Raw genomic sequence first — 16,840 nt, 5'->3', positions numbered from 1 at the left:
AATATGAACAAGTTTGTGCATATCAAGGAAGAAGAACATACAATGAGAATAGCATGACTACGAGATGATTCCGTGTTCATCTCACCAATTTGGAGAAGTTGAAAAACATGTTCAAGGTCTCTAATTTGCAGTTTGGATTGACTGATTTCCAAAAGAAGTATAAGAAAGAACCATCGAATGATTCTTCTTACACTTAAGTAATAATTTAGATATGCTGTCATTAATAGGATATATATATATATATATATATATATATATATATATATATATATATATATATATATATATTCTGTGCATTTAATTCACCTGCCATCTAGAAGTTCTTATTTTATACATTTTGTCAGTTGCTCCAAGTGTTCAAACATCTGCCACAAAATGGCTTAGCTTGTGTCATGTATATTTTCTCTCCTGAGATTCATCGTATCATGTCTTATTGACATGCTTAATCACTCATGGGCCCATGGCCATTTTGCTTTCACCTTAACTTTTCACTTATTTTGATATTTCATATATGATCCTGTAGTGAAGTCTATTAGTATTAACGCAGCACACTCCTGGATGTTGATTCTTGTTTAGTATTGTGTCATCACTTAACTGGTTATGGCACAATTTTTGCAGGTTTCTTTTAAGATTGTTGGGGGCACACTGTCTGGTCTAACAATCGATCTAAAATCTGTAAGTTATTCGTTACCTTTCTTGTTCAATTAGAATGGTTTATGCTTTATTTGACCTCCAATCGATGAACTGAGTTTCTATGCGTTATTGTTCAATGGTTGATCTACAATTCCGATTCACAAACTATGCTGGTAATTGAGTGACTGAATAATGAGAAAGGTTTTTTGCTGGCGATTAATATTTTCGTCGGGTGAACATAAATGGGAAATTACCATAGCAATTTTTCAATATTAAACAGATTGCATTCAGTCCCTGCACATTGAGATTTATTCCTTGGCAATAGGATTTATGTAAATGTTGTAGATTTTTTATATAGTGGAAGAGATTGTCACTTGTCGGGGTGAAATTTGTTTGGGTTTTGATTATGTATATGGTGACAGAAGTGTTAAGCATGCCCATTTATGATATACTAAGGGATTGTGATTTTCATTGTTGCTTATTGGTGATAATTTAAATTATATAGACTGCCTGTTCCCTTTTAATCTTAATGGCATTATTACCAACTGAATATCAGAAGAGAGCAAGTACAGGTGGGGATGAACAAATTAATTTTTTTCTTTCTTGGCAATGGAGCTTATTTCCTGCAAAACAATAGTATATCATGTATTTGTTAGCAATGAGCTTTTTGGTAAACCACTATTTTGCAGAGTGCATACCATATCTCAATCAAGGGTTCAGAAACTGATTGTTAAAGAAATCTTATGCATCCAGTCCAGTAACCAGATTTTACTGCATAAGCATGCAAATCTGATTTCCTAGCCTTGACATAGCATTCTTGCCTTATACCTCTGTGCTACAATCAAACAGTATTTCTTTAACATAAATTAGAGTGCTTTGCTCTTTTTTTTTAAAAAAAAAATCAATACTGCTAACTTCCTGCTGGTTAGCTTTTCTTAATTCAATTTAACAAAATTTCAAATTTAGGTTTTGAATCTAAATTCCTGCCATATTTTTGGTGACTGGTCCCAAATTATGATCCGGTAACCACCAAGATTCTGAACCGCGATGCCAATCTGATTATTTTAGGGCTCCTTTCATAATTTGGAGCACAGTAATCTTATCTAGGAAGTAGTTTATTTTCTGCAGGAATCATGAAAACTCATGTATTTTAAATGAACCATTAAGGTTGTTTATTCTATCCATATTGGTAGTCCCAAGAATGATAATAAATTGTGATCTGCCATGTTATTTTGGTAATAAATTGTGATCTGCCATGAACTTGATCTTTAAGAGCCAAATTTGCCATGTTATTCAGCAGATTGAACTTATCTTATTTGAAGTATGATATACTAAGGGAATGTGATTAGGGTTTAACTCCTGAACTAATTTTCAGATAAGAAACTGAACTAATTTTCAGATAAGAAATTAAGTGAATTTCATTTCATTTTTAAACCTGCTATGCTGCTAGACACATGGCAAATATATACATCAGGTAAAAACACTCAAAGATGAAATTCTGAATAAATAGAAGAAGACAGCTTTATCTCTATAAGTTACAAGATTTTTAGTCGTTGTGGAAAAAGAGGAGTACTATCTGTTGAATCCTGCCCTCCAAATAACCTTTATGCCTATGCAACAATCAGATTTTTCAATTGATAAGAAAACATGTGCAGCACTAAGTATCATAGCAATTAATTGACTGCAATAACAATAATCTAAACTATCAAGCCATTCACACCAAGCCACAATCCCAATCAAGCGTCAGAAGCAATTCATAGACATGGATTAGAATGCATCGATGAAACCAGATAATGGATTAGTAGGCAGCCAGCAGCCAACAGTAACATTTATATTATCATATTGGTTTATACCTCTAAATCTGGCCACCATTTAGTTGGTTCATCACAAATCATTTGTAAGTTGAAACTGGGAGTAGATTACTTGGTCAGATTTCATCAAAATGGTGGCCTGCAGTATAAAATTATAAATGTAGTTTTGGTTTTCATTTGTAAGTTTGAGCCACTAGACAAAAGCTCCATTGACTGACTGGATAGCTAGCCTAGCTGTACATATGAGCAAAATAAATGGGCAATTTGGCAGGGATATGTGCCTGCCTCTTGTTGCTTCTGAATGACTTTGTCAGGATGAAACCAAGAAAGCGATGCTTCACCAAAAGTCTATAAAGATCAGGCATGCCATTCGTTTTTTTCCCTTGTCCACACACAGCAAGCGATATATATGCAGTGTGAAATTGAAACTAGCCAATTAATTGAAGAGGCTGCAGGTGACATCAAGAGCAGCAACTCAATGACTGATTCTTTTGATTGTACTACTTTCTTTCAGGAAAAAAAGGAATTGCTACTGCTGTTTTCCCCATCAAATGGTTCTTAATTAATTTGATCTTGTGTTAATTACTCCCTTCCAATCTTTGATGACTTGGTCAGATTTCATCAAATCTGTTCCCTGCATTATAAAATATCCTCCTGCTACTGCCTAGCCTTCACTAATCTATCTTACTACACATTGGGTTGATCAAGCTTGATTTGCATGGTTGGTCATTAAACATGTAAATATAGGAACTCTGTTGTGCTTGATCTGCGTATTGCAAATTGATTGGTTGATTGGAAACTATGCGTGTAATTTGGTGGATTTGAGGTTATAGCATTGTTATTGATAGTTGTTTGGCTGAGGCGCCAATTGATGTTTATTCACTGGAACTGAATTTTCTTATTGGGCATTGTATGTCATATTTTGAAGGGATAACCTGGTGACTATATAGACTGTAGAATGCCAGTTTATCTGAGGTTGTGATCTGGTAGATTCTGGGAACTTATATGTTTTATCCACTGTTACTTTTGTTAGTTGTATGTCACTCCAATATCAACTGAGTGGCTTAGTGCTTTCTTTAAAGTATATAACAAGATTCTATTTTTAATATTGTTACTTCATTATTCAGTTATATACACAGTACATCAGTGTGACCTAAGCTGATTCTCTCCACTAATCATTTTTCCCAATGCCATCTCCAAGGTTTCTTTGCCAATCTATCAACTCAGCTGGTGTCTCAGGAGCTTCTTCAACGGTAGTACACATGAAACTTTTATTCATATTGCCACCATTTAATGGAACATATGAAAACATGCACTTCATAGCGGCATGTCCTTCATTCTTGTAGTTTCACTTAATAAAAGGTTTCACTTGATAAAATTGTGTGATTAACGAGAGAGTTGTCCTCCTGAACGGTGGAATCTGGACCAACAACAGAACCTGCAAATTAGGTCTACATGTAACTAACTAATCAGTTCAGCTATAGACATGGTCTGTGAGAAAGTTGCTTCACACTTGATTATCTGCATGGGAGCTTATATTTCCATTTAGCCCAAATATTAGTTTTTTTTATTCACATACAGTACACTATTTTAGGTGATAGGGAAAAATATTTGTCAGCATGTGGGTCCAAATGCTCTTAGGATGTATAAAATGACATCTTTCTAAGAATTATAATAATGGTATATTTATAATTAGTTGAATTGTAATAGCATATTTCTAAACTGCATATTTGTAATGGACATACGGATCTAATTAACCCTTTATCTTACCTATAGTGCACCAACCGCGGTCCTCTCTTCTACATCCTCACCTGTTAGATCCAACGGCACATAACAGTTTGTCTCAAAATCAAGAGCCCGGATTGTCCGCGTCGTCCCTCACCCATCTACCCTAGCAACGCGCCCTCCCCTTCCCTCTGCCCCAGCCCCGCCTGGCTCCACCCCTCATGCTGCCTCCACGTCGCCCTCGCGGCGCCTCCACCGCGTCACCGCTCCTCCACCGCTTGCGCCGCCTCCGTCGTCGTCGCCGCTAAATTTTGTATTATATACGTACATATATTATTTAAATTATAAACATGTGTGTGTTCAGATTAACTCAGGTGATTGTGGGAGCTATTTTTTGATACGGTAGTATTTGTACTACTTTATCCCGTTTTTTAGATGCCGCTAAATTTCGGACCTATACAATATCATAAGTCATTCATAAAATAAATAAACAATTTGTTTGGGTCCAAATTAAATTATTTAATTAATATATGCGCATGTATAATCTAATCTACCCTAATAGTGATAAAATATATTAGAAACTTTCTATGAAATATAAATTTGTATTAGAAACTTTATATATGTCATGTATAGACAAAATCAGTCTATATATTAGAAGCTTCCTATAAATATAAGTTTATACAATATATAACTCCTCTAATTATGCTATATATACACATACAACACAATCAAGGTGTTGCTTTTGATTTAAAACTTAGTAAAAGTCAACTCCAAATTCAGAATATAATTTTATTGATTTTTTCCAAACTATACTTGCTTGTCTTTTTTTTGGCCCGGAACTCAAATCAGAAATTGATGTTAGAAAAAACGGCGAGTCATGTGAAACCTATGAGTTATGTGAATTTAATATTTAATACTATTTTTTAATTAAATATACTTGATATTTAGAAAAGATGGAGTTATTTGAAACATGTGGTCACTTTTGTTACATTTGTTACAAATCTGATGATTATAGTATGATATAAATAAATGAGTGACATTTGTTATAAATCCGATAATTGTAGTACATCATAAATAATTCTGTTATCTTATGACATATATTATTTAGTAGCAAATAATACTATAGCTATCATATTTTTCATGATTACACAGTTAGTTATTTGTGTTATTTTTGCTAATAATCACTAAATTATATTTCATAATTGAGCATTTTGTATTTAAAAAATAATACCTTAAACGTTATTCTTTTATAATGTATTATCGAACATATTATGGTACCGTAGCGTTAGCACAGACACATTACTAGTATCAGCTGGTGGGATTAGTAGTTAGGAGTAAGGTAAAGAGAAATTTGAATAAGAGGGAATGGATGACATATGTTTTGTTATAAGATCATACTTATTTTAAGACAAATTTAAATATAAAATTACACTTGCATAAATAGTTTGATCCGAGTAGAATCATTACGATTCTACCTACTCAGCCGTTTTGCCTAAGTACTTTAAAAAACTTCACAGTTTCTACCAAGATTGGTCGTATAGTATCTATATTTATTTCACTGGTTATACTTCATAATAAAAGGTTAACGTGGGTTATCAATACAAGACCCATAGAAGCGGAACATGCCAAAAGGCTTGAAGAAGTCAACATACCCAACAAGTTTTTAGAGACCCATAAGCCTTGAGTGGTGATCAGAAGGAGCCCAAAATTATATAAAAATTATTTTGTTTACTTTTTGTTGCAACTATTACCTTGGCACCGACCAAACCATGGAGCCGAATCTCCATTTGATTGTAGAAGTAAAACTAAAAGAAAAGGTAAGTTCTTTTAATAATATAACCTCATCTGAAAAATAGAACTCATGTTTTTTGAGGGATCATGATTAAAATAAGAACTAATTATAACTGGTTTTGTTAAGAAAAGAGATAAATCAATTGAATAATTATGATAGGTTAAGATAAAACTAGGGCGAATTAATTCTACTACTATTAGTACAGAGTAGCTTAAAATGGATGGATGGAGCGGGGGAAGAGAGGAAAATGGCGATGTTGCCCTCCGAGAGACCGAGACCCGCATAGTGTGGAGGTGGAGCTCTTGCAAGAAGAGTCAGCAAGCCTCCTCTTCGCGACACCCAAAGCTGTCCAATACCGCAGGCCCGACGGCCATGGAGACCGCCCTCTTCTCCGCCGCCTCTCTCTTCCACGACCCCGATGACCCAGGTACCACTCCTTATTGCCTTCTCCTCTGCTCGCCGCCGCGGGTGCTCCGTCTAACCTGCCGCCGCTCTGCTTTGTTTCTTTCTTTGTTGCGCCTACGGGGACGCGAACGCGACTGAAGACGAGATGCAGGTGGGCGCCGAAGCGGGGGCGCAGGCTATGGATTACGTGGAGAGAGTCCACGAGTTCCCTGGCATGGTAAGGAGCCGGCGATCCCGCGATTTTGTTTTGCACTTTTGGACTTGCAGTGATCTGTGCTATTCTGCTTGGTATGTCCCGCGTTCTTTTGGGCATTTTAAGATCTATAAGTTTCTGTAGTGAGTAGTGACTGTGGCACCAATTTTGTAGTTCGATGGCTGGCTTGGGCCGGCCAATCGCCCATGCTTTGATTTGGTGGAGAGTTTGTGTGTTTTAAGGGTTTAGTACTGTAAATACAGAGTGGATTGGTTGGGTGATGAACCGCTTGATGTTTCGATTCTGGCTTGGTATTTATTCCCTCCGTTCCATATTACGAGACTTTATGTGTTTGTCTAGATTCATTAGATTCATTATGTATCAATGTATCTGTTTTGAATATGTGTCTAGATTCATTACCACACATGTGAATCTAGGCAATATCCAAAAGTCTTATATTATGGACCGGAGGGAATAGTTAATTCAGTAATTAAAATCATTGATTCCTAAGCTTTCTTGCCATGTATCATGCTTGGATCATACTCAGCTAAGAGCAGATACAATAGCAAGCTATAAGCCAGCTATAAGTATATTTTAAGGAGGCAAGAGAGGAGAGAGAAGAGCAGTGGGCTACAAAATTGTAGCCAGCTGCAGCACGGACTCCAAGACATAATATGTGTATGACATGTGGGACATGGTAGTATATGTTTTGTAGCTCGCTACTGTATGAATTGACTATTAGGTTGACTATAAATGAATTAGAGCTAGTAGTTGGCTATACTATTGAACTTGCTCTAAGTAAATGAATAAAAGACAAACTAAAATACTAGAACTAACCATTCCTTGATCTCATTTAGTTTTCTCAACATTCTGGTGCACCTCAGAACCATGGATGATTTAATGAAGATGCTATTAGCCGTTGTCATAATATCGTATGCATCATGTAAAAGATCAGGTAGGAAATTATTGGTTTCGCATCGGTGATACTTGGTGATCATTGAGCCCCCAAAATAGAGCTATGTTCTGGTTATGCAAGCGGTTTCTGTTTGGATGGGATAACCAAATTTTGCTGTGGATGAGTGTCTATAGATGCACTAGGGAGTTAGTTGAGAGGGCCCAAATATATGAACTGACAACATTCATAACCAGATACTGTTACTCCTGAACCTGAGGGATGAAGTACTGTATCTTGTTCACTCTGGTTTCCACCCAATCACTAGCCACATTCTTCATCATCTGCAGGCGTTTCTGTAGGTGAGTGTAAAACTTTTTTGCATTATGTATGGGCTGAATTTTATAGTTTGAAGCAGTCCATTTTATTACTTTGTGGGGATTGAACAGATTTTTTTTTATAAAGATATAGAAGCATAGTAACTACTATTTAAATTTGCTCCAAGATTGCTTGCTTTTTTTTAAAGACAGGCCTTTGTCTGCATGTAATGGAGCTCATGTTTCATGTTTGACTGTTTGTAATGTATAGTTGTCACTATTCTGTGTGCTCCATGCAATATCAGTTAAGGGTACATGAAGTGACAGGCAGGATATCCCTGCATGTAATAGTACGTTGTAAATTATTGTACTATCTTGCCTTCAGGATATCAATCTCTTTGTTCACCTTTTGGAAATGACATGCAGGAACTGAGCATAAGGGAATTCTCATGTCATCAGCTCAATGCTAACCTGCTATGGCCTGGGACCTTTTCATTTGCTGATTGGCTGGTGAAGAATAAATCAATTCTGCATGGGCGAAGGATCCTTGAATTAGGAAGGTATGGAGGGTGTGCCTTGCAGTATGAAAATGTATTTTTTCCCTAACTGTTCATACTGATTGACGAGCATTTGGCTATTGATTTCTATATCTAGGTGATGACTAGAGGATAATATATGAGACTGAAGTTGTTTGTTTCCAGAATACCAATGAATAAACATATCATATATTTAATGTAGTTTTCTTTAAGTTATACTCAAACATTTTTATTTAAATTATCATGCTGCCGAGATGTAGTGGTGGTATATATGCAAGTTAACTAATGAGTAAACAGTTGGTTTGAGTGCAGCAGTATTGCCTATAAGACCTGGTAATCAGTATACCAGTTTTGATAATAAGCACTCCCTAAGACTTTTTGGCTTTGTTTAGATTCATCAATTGATCAATGTATATGATTTGTATATGTGTCTAGATTCATTAGCATCCATATGAATCTAGGTAAAAGTAAGACTAGAAAGTCTTACATTGTTGAACATAGGGAGTAAATTGTTTCTCAAAGGCTATTACATGATAAATGGCGCACATCTAATTGTTCAGTGGGACGGGAGCTTTGGCTATTTTCCTGCGAAAGGCGTTTCAAGTGGACATCACAACCTCTGATTATGATGATGAAGAGATTGAAGAGAATATAGCATACAACTGCAAAGCTAACAGTTTGGATGTACTTCCTCATATCCGACGTAAGAAAACTGTACACTCCTAGAGTGTTTGTAATTATGTCTTTTAGTTGCATGGAAGATGCACCACACAGAAGGGTAAACTTATTTCCTGTTACTTTTTCACTCTCAGATACATGGGGAGACCAGTTTCCAGTTCTCATACCAGATTGGGACATTGTTATCGCTAGTGACATTTTGTTGTGTAAGTGTTCATCGTTAATATCGCAGAGTTATCATACCTTGCTCTGGTGCTGTGTGCTAATATGGTATACACTTTTGCTTTCAGATGTTAAACAATATCCAAACCTAGTCAGAACATTATCCTTTATCCTGAAAGAACACAAGGGCAGCAGTCAGAATACTGGCAATACAGCCATCACAAACAAATCAGGTACTGCCTGCAGATTTTATTTTTGTAACTCATACAATATGCAAGAATACCTTTAGTGAATTCTCCACTTGCAGGAACTCAAGTACCTGTTAAGTTTCCCATGTTTTTGATGAGCTGGCGTAGAAGAATTGGCAAGGATTGGTGCCTCTTCTTCGAAGAATGCAAAAAGGCAGGCCTGGAAGTACAGCATCTGGGCGATCTTGTGTACCTCATCTACACCAAATAGTATCGAAAATCCAGTGTATCATCGTTAGTGTTAGATTGCTCAAAGGGTAACAGAGAAAGGTCTAAATTCAGTCACGACAGTAAAATGGAAAGGAAACATGGATTTTTCCCAAATGGCAACAGAGAAAGGCCTAAATTCAACTACACACAAGTAAAATGGTAATGGAAAGGAAACATGGATTTTTTCTGTAGAACATGAACCTGCTACTTTGTCTTATTTTCCTGTCACATTAGTTTTGACCGAGAAATTTATCTGCAATACACCCTTTGTCGCAGATTCGGGTGAGTTTATACTGTTCTTCCGTACACATTCCTGAATGGTGAAACACTGAAAATGCTAGGATGAGAAACTGGGCAAGTGTATCTGATGTATTTGGGCCATGTATTGTTTGCAGTAAAATGGTGACATTTACAGACTCTTGTATTTGGTCCATGTATTGTTTGCAGTAAAATGGTGACATTTACGGACTCTTGTAACTTTTGTTGTTGAACAATACAAAACTCTTTTACCTGATCCTGCATTTGCCTAACTTGAGATGTGGTCAATCAGGATCGCTACTAATGATGGCGATCCAAATATTGTTGCAGTTGCAGCCACCGTGTACCCGTCATTCCGGTGAGTTTCTCCATGTTCTTCTGGACCTCCAACGTATAGTACGAAAACTTTCAAATGTTCTAAGAGGCAACTCGAAATGGTTAATTTCGTAAACACAGCTACACTAGCTAGTGAAGGGAAGTTCCATTTGGATTTTCAGTAGAGCCTGCAAGCGTCGTCCTGTTTGATTTTCACTGCACATTGTGTTTAATGAAAATCTTACTGTTCATCAGGAATGTCGGTTGTACAGTTAGGAGGCCAAGGTGGAAGTGAGATTTTGCTTGGCTTTCCTTCCCTGTTTTTGTCACGTTTGGCTGATGAGCAAGAAGCAAGCAAGGTAGCAAGCCAAAGTCTGAAAACTGTTGAAATGGAGAATCTAATGCCATGTTGTTTCAGAAACCTAGGCCGGTTTTGAAATGCGGAAATGTGAAAATGTAGGACTTTGTAGGAATACGAGTGTAAAATACAGGAAAATAATGACCATACGGTCAGATTCTAGAAAAAGGGGACATGAATTGAAGGAGAGATATACACTCAAAATGAAAATTTTCATTTGGTTAGACCTCACGTCAAAATTCATCCAAAACTTGTATGGATAATGAATTGTGAGATTCCAGGAATTCCATAGAATTCAAATTCAATAGTGTCCAGTCCTATGTTTTCCATTCAAATCAAAGAGAGCCTCTACAAAAGTCATTTCTTCTCCATTCAAATCAAAGAGGAGCCTTTATTGTGATTACTCATCTGACAAGCTGAAAATCAGCATTTAGAAACCAGTTCAACCGCATATGCCTGTAGTACAGTACTACAGTTCGGTAGATAAACTCACAGAGATGCAAGCTGGTACAAATATCATACGGGCCAAATCTTCCAATAACACTACAAATGGTGTACATTAAGTATGAAGTACTTCACCAGAAGTGCAGTTCAACTGCTAAATAAGCAGGTACAGAGCTGAATAAGCATGGTTTACGAATTCCCAGCTCCAGCTTATCCAGAGCGGGATCTTTAGTAGATACTTCTGAGCTGGTATCTCAGCGTTATCACAGAGGACAGCTGAAGTGCGCTTGAGATATCAAGTATCATGATGTCTATGTACAAAGCCATGTTTAAGATCTATCAAGTATATAATGCTATCACACTTTGCAGTACACCTACCTATGTTTTCTTAGCACATTATACGAATTCTCATCAACCAACAGCTGATGTGGTGGTGCAAATCATGATGCAGAATTGTGGATAAATCTCGGAACAATCCATCAGAGTTCAGATGATAAATCAGAGGACACTGCGGCTCTGCTGGTGAGTGCAGGCCTCATGGTCACCAAAGCAGATTCATTTGCACCAGCTCTTAGAGCAATCCTGCCAGCTTCCAAAAATCTAGCAACAGCATCCTCTGCATACCGGTTTGCTTCGCCCACAGTCATAGTCCTACCAATATCTGGGTAGGTGTTGAGTACATGGTCACCATTGAGCTGGGAAGCAAGCTGAATCAATTCCACTTGAAACTCTGACAGAGATGAATCTTCCTTAGGACCAAACGGTCGCAGAGACTTTGTAACTTCTGGGAGTTTCTCTGTCAGGAAACAGCATATAATTAAGATTGAGATTAGTTTCGTAGTTTAAGTAAAGATGTCCACAACTCTGTATTGATAAGCAACTGTAAGGACTGGAAACTTTTCACTAACTAATTCAACAAAGTGGCATCAGTGTAGTGCACATACCATTCTAATAAGTAATAACAAGTTAATAACACACCAGAATACAAAAACTATATACCTGGACAATCAGTTCTTGGTGTCTTCCGGATTTTGAAGTAGTTCTCAAAGGTGCCAGCCCATGCGTCCCTCTTTGTCAGGAAGTTAGTATGCAAATTAAATAGCTTCTTCACTGTTGCAGGGATGGATGAGTGCTCATATTGTGAGGTATCCTGCGGACCATTTGGTTCATGGATCACTGCAGAAATGAAAAGCAAGATAGTTAATACTAAGACCATTCTCAATGAGAGTTTTATGGGTAATAAATAGAGTATCATGTAGACATTTTTGATAATGTGGCAAAGTATTAATGAAGAGAGAGATGAAATAAGTTTTATGAAGGTGAAACCTTCTATGCATTGTTACCTAAACAATTTGTGTCTTGCATGTAACCTAGGAAACAACAATAGATGAAACCATGCATTGAAAGAGGGGTGTTTTATTCTAGTTTTAAACTTTTTAGATGACATGTCACTCTAGGTAATCGTGTCCATAAAACTTACATTGAGGATGGCCTAAGAGATACACAAGCAAAACATCATTAAAGCATGTCTATCATTGTAAAACGCACAAGAGGTATCCCCAATTCCCCATACATCATTTATAAAAGCCGCATGATTCATAGGTAAAGTGGCTCAAGTTCCTTAGTTTGTCAAGTACAAACAAAGAGAAAAATAGAGCTATGTCTGGGTATGTAGGATGTTTGCTCCATAAAACAAGCTAAGTAAAAGTAGGCATGGACTTTGTTATCAATATACAACCTTTTTTAATGTTACTTGTAAAACATTTATCAAGTACATGGAAGCTCAAAGGCTCAGACTATATTACCTAGTCTAAACATCTATACTACTAAATGAAACGTATCAGTACAGAATGAGTGACAAATTCTCCCTGGAATATGGGGCTGACCTTTACAAGTTGACAAATCTAACACTAATCAACAGTCTTTACTTATAAACATCAAAATTCAAGGAACAAATCATTGAAAGGGAATAAACGCAGACAGCGCAAGTAGTTACCAGTGCGCTTCTCAATCCAAGGTGATATAAGGAAGGTCGGCACACGCACCCCAAGCCGATCAAACTTGAAGTAGTAAGGATCAGGCCCAACAATTCCATCAGGCTGTGGAACCCCGACAACCGGTGTAGGCACATGGTCATAGAATCCACCATGCTCATCATAAGTGATGATCAGAGCAGTCTCGTTCCACTGTGGACTCGCTCGCAGCGTCTCATACACCTCCTTGACAAACCTCTGCCCTCTCGCTACATCGTGCGAAGGGTGGTCATCGTTTGCAGGGAACATCTCGCAATCGAAGTATCTCTGCTCAATCACCGCGTAATTCGGAAGCTTTCCCCACTTGGCGTGCAGCTTGAACTTGAGGCTATACTGGTGGAACTTGACGAGGTGCTTGAGCCGGCGCAGGCTCTGGTAGAAGAGCGTGGCCGGGATGTTCTGGTAGTAGATGCCAAAGGACAAGCCGTTCTCCTCGAGGCTATCAAAGATGGTTTTCTGGGGGAATCCATGGATGAGGTCCTTGCGGGCGTTGAAGGTGAGGCCATGGGAGGTCGCGGAGTGGACATAGAGGCGATTCGGCTGCGTGGAGGTGGGCACGGAGGCGAACCACCGGTCGAACACGGCGAACTCGTCGGCGAGGGCGGCGTACACCGGAACGGAGTCCGGCTTGAACCCGCTCATGACGTTCTGCGGCATGCCGAGGCCCATCCCGCGGGCGTTCTGGGCGAAGCCGGACATGGGGGCCGGCACGGCGGAGGTGTCGGCGGAGCCGAAGATCTGCTCGCGGATGTCCTCGAAGCCGTGGCCCGGGTCGGAGTCGACGTAGCCGGCCTCGTCGGTGACGAAGATCTCCGGCGAGGAAGGGTCGGAGGCGTTGAGGCGGTTGGACTGGGTGCCGTTCAGCCCGTCGATGTCGGGGCGGGTGCGGCTGAGCCACCCCAGGATATGGTCGAAGCTGCGATTCTCCATCACCACCACCACCACCGTCTTGATCGGCGAGTGGATCTCGTGCTTCCGCCGCCGCCGCTTCAGCCCCCGGTGGTGCGGCTCCAGGCAGTGCCCCGACACCACCAGCGCCAGGAGTAGAGCCGCCACCAGCAGCCTTCCTCCCCGCCGCTCCCTTCCTTCCCCACCCTCCATGTCGCCGGCTTCCTCCCCCCCTCCTCCTCGTCGGCGGCGGCGGCGGCGGCGGCGGCGGCGAGGGGTGGGTGAGTGGTTCAGTTGAATTGATTGAAGAGTTCGCTTTGCTTTTGCGTGCGGGATGCGGCTCCCCATCCCCTCCTCTTCTTCGAAAGCAGTTAGGATCTGACAGGTGGGTCCCGCTAGGTGCCTCCCGCGTGTGGGACCCGGTCAACGGGCCCACGAGTGTTGGTGGGTGTGACACTGGCTGGTGGGGACACGGATCGGTGGGGCCCGACTCGCAGTGTGCTTACCTAATGGGAAAGCATATGCTGGAAGAATCTGTAGATTTTTGTTCCTTATTTTCTGTGGACTATGCGACAACCACACGATTCCGTGTGTTGCTTTCATGGAGTATATTATCGGCGTAGTAATTCGGATTTTGCAACTACTGCATTTTTTTAATCTCCAGTTCCATGATTATCTTTGGAATCTTATCATAACTGGTATATATACTCAAAACCTTTTTCTTTTAATTGACAAAGGAGTATAGTAATAAGTAGGTATATTTGCTAGTATGGAATATTTGTTTGTAATATATTCCCATATTACACTACTGCTAGTTCATTCCAAATGCCTCAACCATCACAAATAACATGTTCGGTAGGGTTGTGAAACTAAGAGAGAGAACTTTCATCTGGAAAAAGAGAGTTAGAATTTGTCTTCTTGTAACTTGCCTCTTAAGCAGTTCCAGTTATTTGTGTTATATTTCTTAAATTACAGTTGGAAACAATATTCTCTTTGACTCCTGTGGCTTTTCTAATCAGCATTTGTTGAGTAAAAAAGCAATTATTGGAAGGAATCATAATCTAGTCCCTTTGTTTAACATTTGAAACATCTCTGTAACTATTATCTGTTAAGGTTTACTTTCTTTTTTTTCCTTAAAAAACTATGTATAACCATGCAGTCTAGACAGATGCACTTCCAAAAGGTCATCTTTTAGATTTTTAAAACAAAGGGACAAACAATATATTTACAAAAGAAAAATAATTTACGAATAAAACTTTTATATACATATTCACAGCAATCTAAAGCCAAAGCTAGAAAACAAACTACATGACAAAACCTCACAATCAACTTAAAAATTAAGATTGAAAATTTAAATTTTGGTATATAAACATAAACAAAAGCCAAAAGAGGGAGGGTCAGATTCTAAGTAATTATAAATGTCAGAATTTCAAACAAAATATTACATCCATCCTAAAATAAAGTCACTTTATGAACAATTGTCCAAATTTGTATATAAAAAGCTAGTAAACTCCTATTGGTATCGATGGTGTACGTTGTTCAATTCTTGTACGAGCTAGATGATATTAAACCCCACGAATTCCAAGCAAAATGTACCAGAAAAATCTTATCGAATCATCCAAAACTGGGCGTGCCAAATTTGCCAATCATCAAGGGGTTTAGTCGGTGCAGGACTGCATCTATTGATCGACACACTGTTCTTAATTAATTAATTAATTAATTATATACTTGCAAAAGAAGAGTGAGACCAATCGTTAAGCAAAACACAGCCACATGTCTGTCACGATATCGTTGTTAAAGTAAACCAAAAGGAGAGGTCACTTTGAACTTAATTAATTATCTTTGTCCACAATTAATTCAGCTAGCACGGCAAGATTGAATAAATGTTACCTGTGAAAATGACCAGTCGATTGAAAGATCTGATGAACAGCATATGCGAGGTTAGCAGCCCGGATATCCGATCAATCTGGAGTAATTTTCTACGTCTCGTGCAATTTTTTCTACCCTATTGAAAGGCCATTTATACTCCACGTCTAAACCGTACAAATTAAGCTATATCGTGCGTTTAGAGTATCCCCAACAGATCAGCGATCCTATCCTTAGAGGATGAAGTATAAAAGTTGATCTCCAGCAAAACATCCATTCCAACCATTATTTTTATTTTAGATATTATTCATATTAGGAGAGAGAAAAATCATGTTTAGATGTACTCTCTCCATCCTCCAAAAATATATGAAAGGTGTCATATATGAATGATCTGCTGGAGAAGATATGAATAATAATATTGTTTAAGATGATCATCCTAATAAATATATGGATAATTAAATTTAGATGAGCTGCTAGAGATGCTCTTACATAAGCCATTCATACTCCCCAATGCTATTCAAATACTTATCACTAGATATTACTTTATGTTCGAATTTGGACCGTTCGTTTGTAGGTGATCGTTTAAAATTGTGCGAGTCAATTGGCTACATCCCTTTTTATACCATGACCTAACCGTTGAAAATTTATTGATGCTCAAAGTTAGAATTACACTGGTCAATAATGACAAATATTTGAAACAACGGCCAACTTATCCCGTGGGAATGAATATCAAATATTATTGTGACCCAATCTAATTGAAAGAAAAAAAAGGGGTTGATTGCCCCCTGATCTTTCCTTTGAACGAGCAGTTAGCGAAGCAACGAAAGTGGTTGGTTCTGGTTATACTACAAGGGATACATATGCATGCCACTTACATGTTCAATAGGACTGTGTTCCTCATATATCGGGGGCTTTAGATCCTACAAGTCTGCAGATAAAATGTGTGCGTTGAAAGCACATGCAGAGACGGATCTAGCATGGGAACGACATGCTCGAGCACACGCTAACCCTAAGTAATAAGAACTCTTCGCTAAGACTATATTAAAATTTTATGACAAAGAATAATAGAAAGAGAC

At 38.5% G+C, this 16,840-nt stretch overlaps 2 protein-coding genes across 5 annotated transcripts; one reads left to right on the top strand and one right to left on the bottom strand.

Annotated features, from left to right (window-relative positions):
• Positions 1 to 618: 618 nt before the first annotated feature.
• LOC102717228 (EEF1A lysine methyltransferase 3) lies at positions 619 to 10,079 on the top strand. Of its 4 annotated transcripts, none has more exons than XM_015835512.1 (9): positions 619 to 675; positions 3,646 to 3,697; positions 6,167 to 6,388; positions 6,507 to 6,583; positions 8,195 to 8,328; positions 8,865 to 9,007; positions 9,117 to 9,188; positions 9,273 to 9,377; positions 9,452 to 10,079. In XM_015835512.1, exons 3-9 carry the CDS (start codon positions 6,178 to 6,180, stop codon positions 9,601 to 9,603), a joined length of 894 nt encoding a protein of 297 aa, XP_015690998.1. In that variant the 5' UTR covers positions 619 to 675; positions 3,646 to 3,697; positions 6,167 to 6,177; the 3' UTR covers positions 9,604 to 10,079. The 4 variants fall into 4 exon arrangements, 3 of the variants coding, with proteins under 3 accessions (XP_015690998.1, XP_040377665.1, XP_006650829.2); XM_040521731.1 differs by having other exon boundaries at positions 6,162 to 6,388; XM_006650766.3 differs by lacking the exon at positions 3,646 to 3,697 and having other exon boundaries at positions 645 to 675.
• Positions 10,080 to 11,028: 949 nt separating this feature from the next.
• LOC102716947 (non-specific phospholipase C1) lies at positions 11,029 to 14,254 on the bottom strand. The gene is made up of 3 exons (XM_006650765.3): positions 12,974 to 14,254; positions 11,977 to 12,153; positions 11,029 to 11,773 (listed from the first exon to the last, which is right to left on the bottom strand). Exons 1-3 carry the CDS (start codon positions 14,244 to 14,246, stop codon positions 11,457 to 11,459), a joined length of 1,767 nt encoding a protein of 588 aa, XP_006650828.3. The 5' UTR covers positions 14,247 to 14,254; the 3' UTR covers positions 11,029 to 11,456.
• Between the last annotated feature and the right edge of the window lie 2,586 nt (positions 14,255 to 16,840).

Source organism: Oryza brachyantha, chromosome 3 (assembly GCF_000231095.2).
Source record: "Oryza brachyantha chromosome 3, ObraRS2, whole genome shotgun sequence".
In the NCBI taxonomy this organism is placed as follows: Eukaryota; Viridiplantae; Streptophyta; class Magnoliopsida; order Poales; family Poaceae; genus Oryza; species Oryza brachyantha.
Note: the sequence above shows the minus strand (reverse complement) of the source record. Positions and strands in the feature narration are given on the sequence as shown.

Coding starts and splice junctions, on each gene's coding strand:
- LOC102717228 (XM_015835512.1), top strand. CDS start 6,178: ATGGATGGATGGAGCGGGGGAAGAGAGGAAAATGGCGATGTTGCCCTC. Junction 9,008..9,116: donor TGTACTTCCTCATATCCGAC/GTAAGAAAACTG, acceptor TTTCACTCTCAG/ATACATGGGGAGACCAGTTT. Junction 9,189..9,272: donor CGCTAGTGACATTTTGTTGT/GTAAGTGTTCAT, acceptor TTTTGCTTTCAG/ATGTTAAACAATATCCAAAC.
- LOC102716947 (XM_006650765.3), bottom strand. CDS start 14,246: ATGGGGAGCCGCATCCCGCACGCAAAAGCAAAGCGAACTCTTCAATCA. Junction 12,154..12,973: donor TTGGATTGAGAAGCGCACTG/GTAACTACTTGC, acceptor TCATTTCTGCAG/TGATCCATGAACCAAATGGT. Junction 11,774..11,976: donor ACCAAGAACTGATTGTCCAG/GTATATAGTTTT, acceptor GTTTCCTGACAG/AGAAACTCCCAGAAGTTACA.